The sequence below is a fragment of the Phodopus roborovskii genome, unplaced genomic scaffold (genome assembly GCF_943737965.1).
Source record: "Phodopus roborovskii unplaced genomic scaffold, PHOROB, whole genome shotgun sequence".
In the NCBI taxonomy this organism is placed as follows: domain Eukaryota; kingdom Metazoa; phylum Chordata; class Mammalia; order Rodentia; family Cricetidae; genus Phodopus; species Phodopus roborovskii.
The window spans coordinates 4,986,814-4,998,826 of NW_026126547.1; the positions used below are offsets into that span (position 1 = coordinate 4,986,814).

At 47.1% G+C, this 12,013-nt stretch overlaps 1 protein-coding gene across 2 annotated transcripts in view; it reads left to right on the plus strand.

Moving 5' to 3' along the window:
- The first annotated feature begins 9,286 nt into the window (after positions 1 to 9,286).
- The window catches only part of Vwc2 (von Willebrand factor C domain containing 2), a 128,906-nt gene continuing 126,179 nt past the window's right edge, over positions 9,287 to 12,013 (plus strand). The window contains exons 1-2 of one of the 2 annotated variants that reach the window (XM_051200697.1): positions 9,287 to 9,438; positions 10,725 to 11,520. In XM_051200697.1, coding sequence (XP_051056654.1) covers positions 10,828 to 11,520 — 693 coding nt within the window. In that variant the 5' untranslated portion in view covers positions 9,287 to 9,438; positions 10,725 to 10,827. Of the gene's footprint in view, positions 9,439 to 10,260; positions 11,521 to 12,013 lie in introns of those variants that run through there. The other variant, XM_051200698.1, reaches the window with a different exon arrangement.

The window sequence follows — 12,013 nt, forward strand, 5'->3', positions numbered from 1 at the left end:
TATTGAGAAATGCAGAGAAACCCATCTTCTTCTATATGGTTTAGTGATTCCTTTTTAAAATTCATCTCCTAACCATTACTTGTAGCAACATCTTGTCTGTGAACCTGTAACAGTGGCCATGCCCTTTGGGAATGGTTACAGGTACGGATGTGACCCATTTAATGGAGATCAGAAGACAGAAGCCCCTTGGATCACGGACAGCATGGGAAAAGCAGGGTCTGCATCCTTCGAGCAGGAATGCTGAGACAGTTACTTACTGTTACCTGTTAATTTCATCCCCAGTAAACACCTATTTATCATTCATCTTGGGTTTGGTAAACTGATTAATTTTTGCCTTCAATTACTACATACTACAGATGGGACACATGCTGGCTGCCTGAAATTCAGAAGTCACTGTGGTGGTGACTGAGGTATGGAGATTGGAAGCGATATTAAACAAGCATTGTAGCCCTTCTGTATTTATGGATCCCATAATACAGTTAAGCACACTTAGTGCTAAGTTCCCAGCTTACCTGTTGAGCAGCTCACAATTTCCTCTAACCGGAGCTGGGATGCCCTCATCTGGCCTGCACCAGCACCTGTGCCCATTTGCACACATCCACCCATGAAGACACACAGCACACATGCAAGTAGTAATTACAAATAAAATAAATAAAAATATTCAGAAGAGAAATTGCATCTCCACTAAGCCATACAGACATTTTCTCATTATTTCCTAAGCAATGCATCAACTATTAACATAATATTTACATTGTTCTGGGTGTTATAAGTAATCTCATCAGATGACTTGAAGTGCATTGGACAAAGTGTATAGGTTCTAAGCATATTAGTACACCTTATTTTAAAGAGAAAATACAAACATAAAATTCTTGTGTTGTGGTAGAGACTTACAATCAAATCTATGTTGACACTGAAAGTCATCTAAACATGCAACATATTCTATGTGTTCAGGTGTTTCTATTAGAAAACAAAGGCTTTCTGGGCAATTTGATGGATTCCATATACATTTAGCTAGGCCAACTCAAATCAGTACCAGCAGCAAAGGATCCATAGCACCATGGGAGTCATGATGAGCAGAAGTCTTTGAGTGGTCTCATCAAAGTGATGGCCTGGTGGACATCACTTCAAAACTCCAGGGTCTACTGCTACTTTCCCTTGGTTTTCAGTGACCCCCATTCTCAGCACTTACCAGTGATTATTTTCTTCATAGCCCCCAATTCTGCTTTTACTTCATATTTATGACTTTATTGTTCTCATTTTCCTTTGTATCCCAAATACCTGAAGTTTCTTATATTTGGATTCCATGTTGAGGTGGTTTGAGACAAAGGCCCACCTCTGTGTGCCAGTTGAGCCTTAGGATCTTGTGAAACAAGTACTGACTATCCCAGCCCACATTTGCAGCCTGGTATCTGAACATCAGGCATGATCAGAGCAGTAGGTACTTTAAATTGTCACTTACAAACAGAATACCAGTCCCCCTCTGATTCCATCACTGCTCAACTAGCTGGTGATATCCAGAAAGTGTGAGAAGGACAAAAAAGATTTTAAAGCTCCTAGCCTTACTGTGGATTGTTTCGGAAGCCAATCAGCTCGAGGTCAAAGAGACAAGTGGTCTCATGGAGACAGGTGCCTGGTTCTACCAAAAGTCCACGTGCCACTGACTCACCATCAGCCTACCTGGAAATATGTCCCGATTCTTACCCCAATCTCTGAAAACCCTGCCCACTTGGGAGATTTACAGAAAAGTATGAACAACACTGCATCTTCTGGCATCACAGTCAGGTCTGATAGCTTGCTCTTTGGGAGACCAGGAGCTAAGAAGCCATCAGGATGCAGATCTTGTGATGGAAAACCCATGAAATCTTTCATCTCTGGTACACATGGGCCATTTTCTATGAGACAGCTATGCCTGTCAGGACAGTCCCAAGAATTTATAGCAATCCCCTTATAGCACTTCCAGACCAAAACACTCTGACCAATTAGTATCTTTCATAGTAATTATTATTTTAAAGAATTTCTACCCATAAGTATTGATGTCTATGATATTCCCATATTTGTTTTTATTCATAATGTATGAAAATAAAAACCCTGGAAACGCAGCAAGTTTTTGAAACTGATTTCGGAAAAAACCTGAGTCATCCATTCGATGATCTGAACAGATGCTGCTGACTTTTGGCATCACAGCAGAAGGGATGAGTCCCTGAGGTGTGTTGTAATCAGGCAGCCTGTGCAGCAGGTCAGCCCAGGGAACAGTAATTCTCAACCCCAGGCATGTATCAAAAGGTAAGCAGTAACAGAACTGTTGCTCTGTGACTGGTAGCCCGCTCCCGAGCAGAACTTTAATTAGTGGCTCCCTTAACAGCCAGGTCTGCTCTGTGAACATCCATAAAAAGCCATCTGAACATGATGGTAGCTTCTCTCACTCATTAGCTTTAGTTAATGGTCAACCTTCATCCTGAACCACAGAAATTATGCTTACTCTAATTTCAGGTAAAAGTGGCTGTTGTTTCCCCTGGCTTTGGAAGAGGACATCATTTGACATCACTTCCTTCTTGGGTTCATATCCAGAGTTCACATTGAATGTGCCTTTCTCAAAGGTGTAAACTAAGTGAAGTCACCTGTTATTTATCTAGGCCTAGGCCTTTGATGATCAGCAGGAAACTCTGAGGAGCCCTCTACATTCCCTGCTTTTCTTGTTCTACTCCTTGAGTAGAGAATGTGAAATCACAGAGTTCTTCTTTCTCCTTATAAGCATCTTTGTGCTTTGCCAGACACAAGGACAAGCATGTTGGTGGTCAGTTGTATCTCTCTTCTGCCACTCTTCCCAAACATCTTCTTTCTTGCCAGGAAAATTCTTTTTTTTTTTTTTTTTTTTTTTTGTTTATTTTTTTAATTTATTTTATATAACAAAGTCCAATTAAATGAAAACAAACATTTATACACAATATTTGGGAATTTGGGCGTTGTTCTTTCCAAACTACTTCCTGCTGGTAAGGGGCACTGCCATGGGGGAATCAAAGAAGATTCAGAAATCCTGGCTGTAGTCTGTAAGGATGCTTTGTCCAGCTGTTTTGAATGTAGGATCACCTGGTACTCTGTTTCAGGCAGTCTGGCGTGATCAAACCACATTAGGCCAGGAAAATTCGTAAGGTGTATGTTCATTCCACCTAGCTGCTTTGCCAGAACCCATAGGTACATTTCTGCTCCTTGGCCATTTTCAGTCATCTTAACTCCACTCTGTATTTCATTTCATACCACCTGATCTTTACTCTCCATACACAAGTGCCTGATGCCCTCAGTTCCAGCAGATGGTTTTGTTGCAATGGATTCTTTTCTGCCTCCCAACTTCTCTTCACTTGAAAATGAGTTGCTGATGTCCATCCCAACCCTACGTACTTCTTTTCGCTTTTTCTGCCAAGAAGTTCTAGCTCCTCGGTTCTATGTATTCAGGATCCTGTTTCCCTTCAAGGTATCCCCTTTGGTCATGCTTCCATTGGTCTGGTTGCCCATGAAAGGGCAAACAAGCTTGGAATCCGGTTATAAACTGACACTAGAGTGGGACCTACAGGTGACAAGCATGTAAAGGAAGCTCAGGAACTGACCTGAAGAACCACAAAACCTGTCCTAGAATCTCGTGTCACCATTTTGCCACTGCTTTTGTGAGTGTGTGGTTTGAGTGGTGAATCTTTGTGGTGTTAGCTGAAGAGATAGCCAACTTAACTGAGGAAGGCAGAATCGCCTTCTTTCCCATTTCCCTGCTTGTTTTCCTTTCTCCCCAAGGGGTCTTTTTGGACCCTCAGCACTATGGATAGAAAGATGAATGAAATACAGCTCAGCCATTTACTAAGATGCTATTTCTTGGGTGAGTACCAACACCCTGGAGCTATGAAAAAGTTGCATGTTATAAGGCTGTAATAGAGACATAAACCATGCCTGGATAGAAAGGCAGAAGGTAAGATTAATTTTGCCTAAGGGGACAGGAAAGGTGACCTACCTTTCAAGGCACAGTTGAATCCTGCTTAGAACCCACATGCACAGCTGTTGTTCAGGGCTACCCCAAAGCTGGTCACACATTCTCAGCCTGGCCACTAAATATAACTGTACTGCAGCTGACTGATTTAACTCCTGAATAAAGAAAGAAACAGGGAAGGAATAAACCTGGTTAAAATCCAACACAGTAGCAACAATGGAGTGTTCCCTTCCCCAAAACAGAGAGGGTCTTAACCTTTGTCCATTATTTTCCTTTTAAAGACATCTAAACCACTGCAACACTGGGTAATTGGTCTATGTTTTAAAGCTAGACTTGATGAGGTTAGATGAGACTCATGTCACCTTACTCTCTGACAAAGATCTTTCTGCTGTTATCCTTCATTCTCTAACCTAAAACACAAGGTAGGGAAGAGAGAGAGAGAGAGAGAGAGAGAGAGAGAGAGAGAGAGAGAGAGAGAGAGAGAGAGAGAGAGAGAGCGAGAGAGAGAGAGAGAGAGAGAGAGAGAGAAGGAGAGAGAGGAGGAAGGAAAATGGAAAAGAAGAAAGGAAAAATGGGAAGAAGGGAAAAATGTATAGGAATTTATTTCATTGGCAATAGATGAATGACAAATTCCTTCTGTAGTAGCAAAGTCTTCTCTAGTTGCTGGGTGTTGGGAGGTATTGTTGTAAGAGCGGCTATTGCTGCAAGTGTGTTGTAGGAACCTGTTTTTGTATGGCTTCAGTTGGAGCTAGCTGTCTTGCCCAGTTTGTGCCTGTGGGGGGGGGCGTGTGGATTGAGAAAATGGCAGGTAAAGATACTAAGAAAAGATAGAGACACAGAATTGAGTAAGGAGGGCAATCCAGTGAAAACTGAATGCCCCAAATTTACTCTTCAAAATTCTAATATAACCAAACCAAAAAGGGATGGAGGGCAAGAGACTTCCTTATCAAAACACAAGGAACAAATTACTTCCTTAATTTTCCAAACATTCAGTAGACTAAATCTCACATTATCTGAACTTGTGGGTTGAGAGTAACCATACCTTAGACCAAATTTCTTGTTAGTTAGATAAGACATCCACACCTTAGAACTTTAGGTCTTATTTCTTTAACCTTGGAAGAATAAGGATAGTTTTGATGAAGCAAAGCCATTTTTATGGACCCCAACAGGGGGTATGGCTATAAGGGTTTGCTGCTTTAAAGGAGTGTTGTTGTAAGGGGGTATTGCTGTAAGGGATATTGCTTAAGGGGATATTGTTTTCAGCGAGTACTGTTGTAAGGGGGTGTTGCTGTAATGTGGGATTGTTTTAAGGGATATTGTTGTAAGGGGGCATTGTTGAAGGCTGCATTGCTATAAGAGGGGTCCTATAAGTGGTTAATGCTATAAGGAGGTATTGCTCTGACATACCTGACCATGATGTTTTGGAGAGGGTTGTAGAAGGACTTTTGGAATTTGGGCTGGAAAGCCATTGAATATTCAGAGGCCAATGAACTATTCCTTGAAAGCTAGGGAAATAAGAATACTGAGAGAGATGTAGATGATGGAGGTCTGGTTTGTGAACTTTTAGAGGGAAGTTTAAAAACCCTCTCCAAATAATTTGCTATTTTTAATTAAGAATCAGAAAGAGGCATGAAAAAGAGACCATCACCATTTAAATGAAACCTTTGCTTTCCTAGAATGACTGATGCTGATCATTGGCAGAGAAAAAATAAAAAGTGTCTAAGAGATCAACATCACTGAGACAAGATCTTCTGAGGAAGTCTTTCCTCAGAGCCCACACAGAAAAGCTGTATCCCAGAGGCAATCAAGGCTGCTCCTCATGCTGGCAGCCAAACTTGGTAGTGTAAGAGTCACCCAGGTGGTGCTGATTTTGAAGGTGTGAAAAGGTCATAGACAATAGCTGAGTTCAGGAGAAGCCATTGGTGAAGATGCAGCCTCTGTTGCAGCCAAACGCTCAGGATTGAAGGAGTTATGGAAAGAAGGTGAAGCTTGACAGAAGTGGCATGGTCAGAGTCCCTGAAGAAAGTCCAAGACTATTAGTGAAGATTCAACCCAGTTGTAGTGGAGAGTTTGGCATCTTGGAGATGCCAATATCATGGGTCAACGACCAAGAACAGCAGCGGATGTAGAATGGAGCCAGCCTGAACCTAGGATGCAAGGCTGCCCAAACCCTTTGAAGGATCCCAGGAGACTGTGAATGAGTCCTGGAAGACTGACATTGACTTTATACTGTCGGAATTTGGTTTTGTCTTGTACAGATTGTGACTGTTCCTTCATTCTTCCCTTTTGGAATAAGAATGTATTTAACTTAATTGATTTTATAGGAGCCCACAGGTGAGACTTTGAGAATTTAGAGTTTTACAGAGACTGGATTTCTAGAGAAGTTTTGAATTCTAAAAGGAATCAGTTATTTTAAATAAGCTGAAGTTTTTTTTAAGTATTTGAATTTGTACATGTGGTGACATATTGTTTATGAACTAATAAAGCTTGCCTGGAGATCAGAGTACAAAGCTAGCCACAGCCATAGAGGCCAGGCAGTGATGGTATACACCTTTAATCCCTCCCAGCATTAGAGAGGTATAAAAGGCAGGAGCAGGGTCTCATGAAGAATTCAGTCTCTAGCCACTCTGAGGACAGAATCGCCCTAGCCTTGGTAGAGGTAAGAACTGTATAGTAGTTACTGATTTATTTATATGATCTTCAGCTTGAACCCCAATATCTGTCTCTGGGTTTATATTATTCATGCTACATGTAAAGACTACAGAATTTCAGTTATTTATGTTTTATATTGAAATATTAATATTAGCATCCCATCCTGGGGAAAAATGAGAAAAGAAAGGTTCTAGTTGAAAAGTGATGTGTTTGTACGTCAACTTGACAAATGGTCAATTGTCCTGGTTGGTTTTTATTTCAAGTTGACACAAGTGTGAGTCATTCAAGAGGAGGGAACTTCAATTGAAAATGAATGAATGAATGAATGAATGAATAAAATGCCTCTATAGGTATAGGCAAGCCTGTAGGGCATTTTCTTAATTAGTGATCCGTGCAGGGGAGCAGCCCATTGTGGACATTGCCAACCCTGGGCTACTGGTCTTGGGTGCTATAAGAAAGAAGATGAAGCAAGTCAAGAGGAGCGAGCCAGCAGGCAGCACTCCTCCATGGCCTCTGCACCTCTCATGCCTCCAGGTTCCTGCCTTGTTAGAGTTCCTGCCCTACCTTCTTTCAATGAAGAACTGCCATGTGGAGATGTGAGTGAAATAAACCCTTTCCTCCCCAAGTAGCTTTTGGTCACAGTGTTTCAACACAGCAATAGAAACCCTAACTAAGATGGTGCATTAATCAAGCTGCCTGGATATTGTTCTTATTCAGCAAGGAAGATGTTTCCTCTGAAATTGCATTCTTTCTCCATCCTCTCTGCCCTATTTCACTATTTCAGAGTTTCTGCTGAAAAAGCCCAGTTTGGACACATGGTGGCATAACCAGTCCTTGTGTGGTAGCCTCTTCTTTTGAGCTTGAATGCTCATATTAATATTATGATCAGGAGGTTGGGACAAATCACATGTCCCTCCAGGTTCAAACGGATTTGGGGTCAATGAAAGACAAAACATCCTCACTGGGACCAAAGTGAGGCAAATAAAACATCTTTATTCCTTCCACTGGACCCCGGAGTTTTCATTGTGCCTTTTCACACATACTATTACATAGTCCTAGAAAGTGTATGTGTGTGAGGTTCCCAACTGTAACCAAATGGAGAAGGAGAAGAAGAAGAAGAAGAAGAAGAAGAAGAAGAAGAAGAAGAAGAAGCCGCACACTTGGTAAAACTTGAGCCATTTCTTGAATGGAGCAGTTAGCAATAACAGCTTCGATTCTACAAACCATCTGTCATTAGGTACTTCAGGAAGGACTTACCCATTGGACATGATGACACCTCCAGCCCATTCACATGGTAGCCCGGGCTGGCATCTGTATTAGAGGCATCATACATTCCCAGAAGTTATGATTGACGAGTAGAAGGAGCAGGAAATCGCTGCAGGCAAAGATAGCTCCCTTTGCCCCCTTGGTGACAAGAGTAGTGGCTGCAGCAGAAGTAGGGAGGATGGGATGGATCATCCTGAGCTTGGAAAGTCCCTACATTTTTATCTATGTGCATGGTTGACAGTCTCCCCAGGGAATTCCCAGGCCCTGTCCTGTCAGGTGCTCCCATTTAAACCTTAATTGTCTTCTCCAGCACTGAGTTGGAGAAGACATTAATCCTAAGGGAGTCCTCACTCCCAGCCAAAGGCCTGACCCTGTGAAGTTATGTGTCACTATCTGATCAACCTTGGCATAGAGTGTAATAATTGCCTAGGAAATTATTTCTTTAAACATCCCACTTGAGAGATAAATTTGAACAGACACCACTGGCCTTTATTCTTTTGTCCAAGCAAAGCTGCAGATTCTGGGTTCGGGATCAGAGTGGACCTAAAAGACTTGCTTACCACTCCAGCACTGGGACAAGTCAACAGCAGCAACTACAGCGCAGCCTCAGTGCTAGAGAGCCAGAGTTTCTTACTCTTCCTCCTCTGTACCTCTAGGTTTCTGAATGTTAAAGTGGAATAAACCTCCCAACAACAGTCTTTGTTAAGGCATCCTCGAAATTCCAAACTCAACAGTTTCGTTTACGTTTCCAACAGCAGCAAAAGCAATCTATCCACAGAGAGCAAAGCCAGAGGGGGCCAATTAGGAGAAAGGGTTTTAAAGAAAAGAATAAACAGAAGGAAGAAAAGCCAAGATGAAAGGTCCAGAGGGGAGTGAGTGATATGACTGAAAAGGAAGCCCGAGAGCTGCTGACAGGTGGGCTGAGCGACGGTGGCGGCGACGGCAGCGCGTGCGGCTGGGGCTTCCCACCCACTAAGGGCAACGCAGGCCGCGGTGGCGACGCCTCGCAAGCGTGGGCAGCGGAGGAGGGAGTGGGGTGCGAGCCCGGAGCCAAGCAGCTGCGACAGGAGGCAGGCGGCGGCGGGAGCGCGGGCTCCCAGCCAGCCTGCATCCCATTGGCCCTTGGGACGCGCTCGGAGCTGCTTCTCTCTTCCTGGGCGCAGAGGCTCCCCCCCCCCCCCGTTCCCTCCCCTCCATGGCTCAGTTTGGAGAAATTCCTTGCCTGCCTAGCGGGAAGAGCTAGGCTGGGCTTCAGCAGCCCTCTAGGGAGCTCTTCGTGCTGGAGACTCAGGGCCGAGACCGGGGATGAGCGGCGGAAGGCGGCGCTGCCACTGACAGGACTCGGGGCCAAGGCTACCGGCCACCGGCTACGGGATGAACCGGCTGGGTCCGATGCCTTAGCCCGGTGCACGCGCCGGGCAGAGCGAGCAGGTCGGACTGTGCTCTCTGCGGTTCACCTGCGCTGGTGTCCGGCCAGTCCCAGGATGGGCTCTGGAACCTCGGGGCCGCGCCCGCTAGAGCCCGGCGTCCCTCCCGCGTCCTGAGCTCATGTATGTAGGTGCCAGTCTGCCAGGGGTGAGGGTGCATGTTGGAGGTCCACGCCGCGGACACGGGGACGCCTCCGGAAACTATTCTATGACCCAGTCGCTGGGGAGGACCCCTTCCTACCTTCCAAGTTTTAAATATGGGGGATTCGCCCTGGGCTGAGGTCCACTGGGGTTGGCTGTGAGCCAGGGGTCAGCATGATTAGAGTCCTAATAGAGAAGGCTGAGGCGGAGGGGGGCAGACGCACTGGTGCGCACCGAGAGGGTGGGTGCTTGGACGAGGCAAATAGAGACTGGTGTGTCTATGCCCAGCGGTGTCTGGGGCTCTAGGCTCCTTTGGGCGACAGAAACTTTGAGACCCACAAAGGCTGGAAGACACCCTTCGGTAAAATAGTCTTGGCCCTACTCCTATGCCCCTGCACCTGGCACCTTCCAGGTCAATACTCCCTGGGCATGCATCACTTCTCCATCACCAAGACCCCTCCGGGTGAAAAGCTATTTCAAGACAGCGCTGTTGCGGGCGACAGCACTCACATCACCCTTCAAATCGCCTAGTGAAAACCCGGGTACAGGGGTGGGGAGTAGCAGCAAAGGATCAAAGCCTTAGGAAACCCGGACCTGGTGGATCAGGCAGAGGCCACTTAGTGTTCAGGTTAGAGAACGAGGAGTCGTGTGCTCCCAAGACCAGAGGTATCTCAGAAGTTACAAAGGCCTTGTGGGGGGTCTTCGGAATAGCAGTGGGCTGTTAGTTTGTTTTCTTTTCCCCAGCTCCCCCTTGCCCCGCCCCAGCTCCCTTTCCAAGCACAAACCCCTTGGGCAAGAGAGGACGGGTTTCTCTTTAATCTGTGCGCCCATTTGTCGGTCCCCAACTCCACTGCGGAATTCTCCATTTAGTAACCTGCAGGAAATGCGGCCAAGATTTAGGGAGGACCAACCCAGGTGCTGGAATTTGAGCTTTGAGTGCAAGCCTCGCAGCCCGCACCGGCCGGACTTGCAGCATTTTCTGGGCTCCGCAACCTGCTGGTGACCATCTTCAGCACTAATCTCCACTGCAGGAGACCCCGCGCCCGTGTTTTCCTTGGACTTTGCTTGCTATATATTCCTGCACATGTGTGATGTCTCAGAAGCCGGTTGTGTACAGACGCTGGGCAAGCTGCCCCCGCCCCCGGCGTCCTGCTCGTTAATCTAGAGCTATGCGGGAGCCCGGGCGGCGCCGGGCCGGGTGGGGGCCACGGCGGGGCCGAGGTGCGCGCGGTCCGCGGAGCTCAGTTGTGCTGCTGTTTTCTCCGCAGGGACGGCGACTCCCGGCTGGCAGCGGCGCGTCCCCGGGCTGTGAATGCGACTCGCTCATTCTCCGCGCTCCCCGCCCGCCCGCCCGCCGGGACGTGGTAGGGGATGCCTAGCTCCTCTGCGATGGCAGTTGGCGCGCTCTCTAGTTCCCTCTTGGTCACCTGCTGCCTGATGGTGGCTTTGTGCAGTCCGAGCATCCCGCTGGAGAAGCTGGCCCAAGCTCCTGAGCAACCCGGCCAGGAGAAACGCGAGCACGCGTCTCGGGACAGCCCCGGGAGGGTGAGCGAGCTCGGGCGCGCTGCGAGGGACGAAGGCAGCAGTGCCCGGGACTGGAAGAGTAAGGGCAGTCGCGCGCTCGCAAGTCGGGAGGCGTGGAGCAAACAGAAGCAGGCCTGGACTGCCCAGGGTGGGAGTGTCAAGGCCGCGGACTGGCAAGTCCGGCCTCGGGGGGACACCCCGCAGGGGGAGCCCCCGGCCGCCGCCCAGGAAGCGATCAGCCTAGAACTCGTGCCCACACCAGAGCTGCCTGAGGAATACGCTTACCCAGACTACCGGGGCAAAGGCTGCGTGGACGAGAGTGGCTTCGTGTATGCGATCGGGGAGAAGTTCGCCCCAGGTCCCTCAGCCTGCCCGTGTCTGTGTACGGAAGAGGGACCCCTTTGCGCGCAGCCAGAGTGCCCGCGGCTTCACCCACGCTGCGTCCACGTCGACACTAGCCAGTGCTGTCCGCAATGCAAGGAGAGGAAGAACTACTGCGAGTTCCGGGGCAAGACCTACCAGACTTTGGAGGAGTTCGTGGTAAGAATCAAGCACCTGCAGGCCACTTGGCACTTTCCAGGAAGGGACAGAATGGCTTTGGTTCTGTGACACCCTCCCCGCTCTCCTCCCCCCTCCTCCGACACACACACACTTTGAAAGGAAGGCTCTCTCTGGTTCTCTGAGGTGGGGAGCGGTGGTTTGGGCACCCATTTAAGACGCCCTCTTTTCAGTGCTGGGGTGGTCCTTGTAAGACTAGTGTGGCCAGTCCTTATTGATTGATCTGGTATTTGCTGTAAAGGGGTTTTATTAGGCTGGAGCCCTGATACCAGGGGAACAGCTGCAAGTTATTGGCTATACTGTCAACACGAATTCATTGCTCCTAATTTAGAAGTGAAGTGCTCAACCTGTTTTCAAACACAGTGTAATTTACCCTGCCACTTGGGACATAGTCTTTAGCAACTGGCTAATTAAGAAAGACCATCCATATACATAAGCCATTCTCCCAGATCAGGTGGTCAGTCCAACAAGTAAA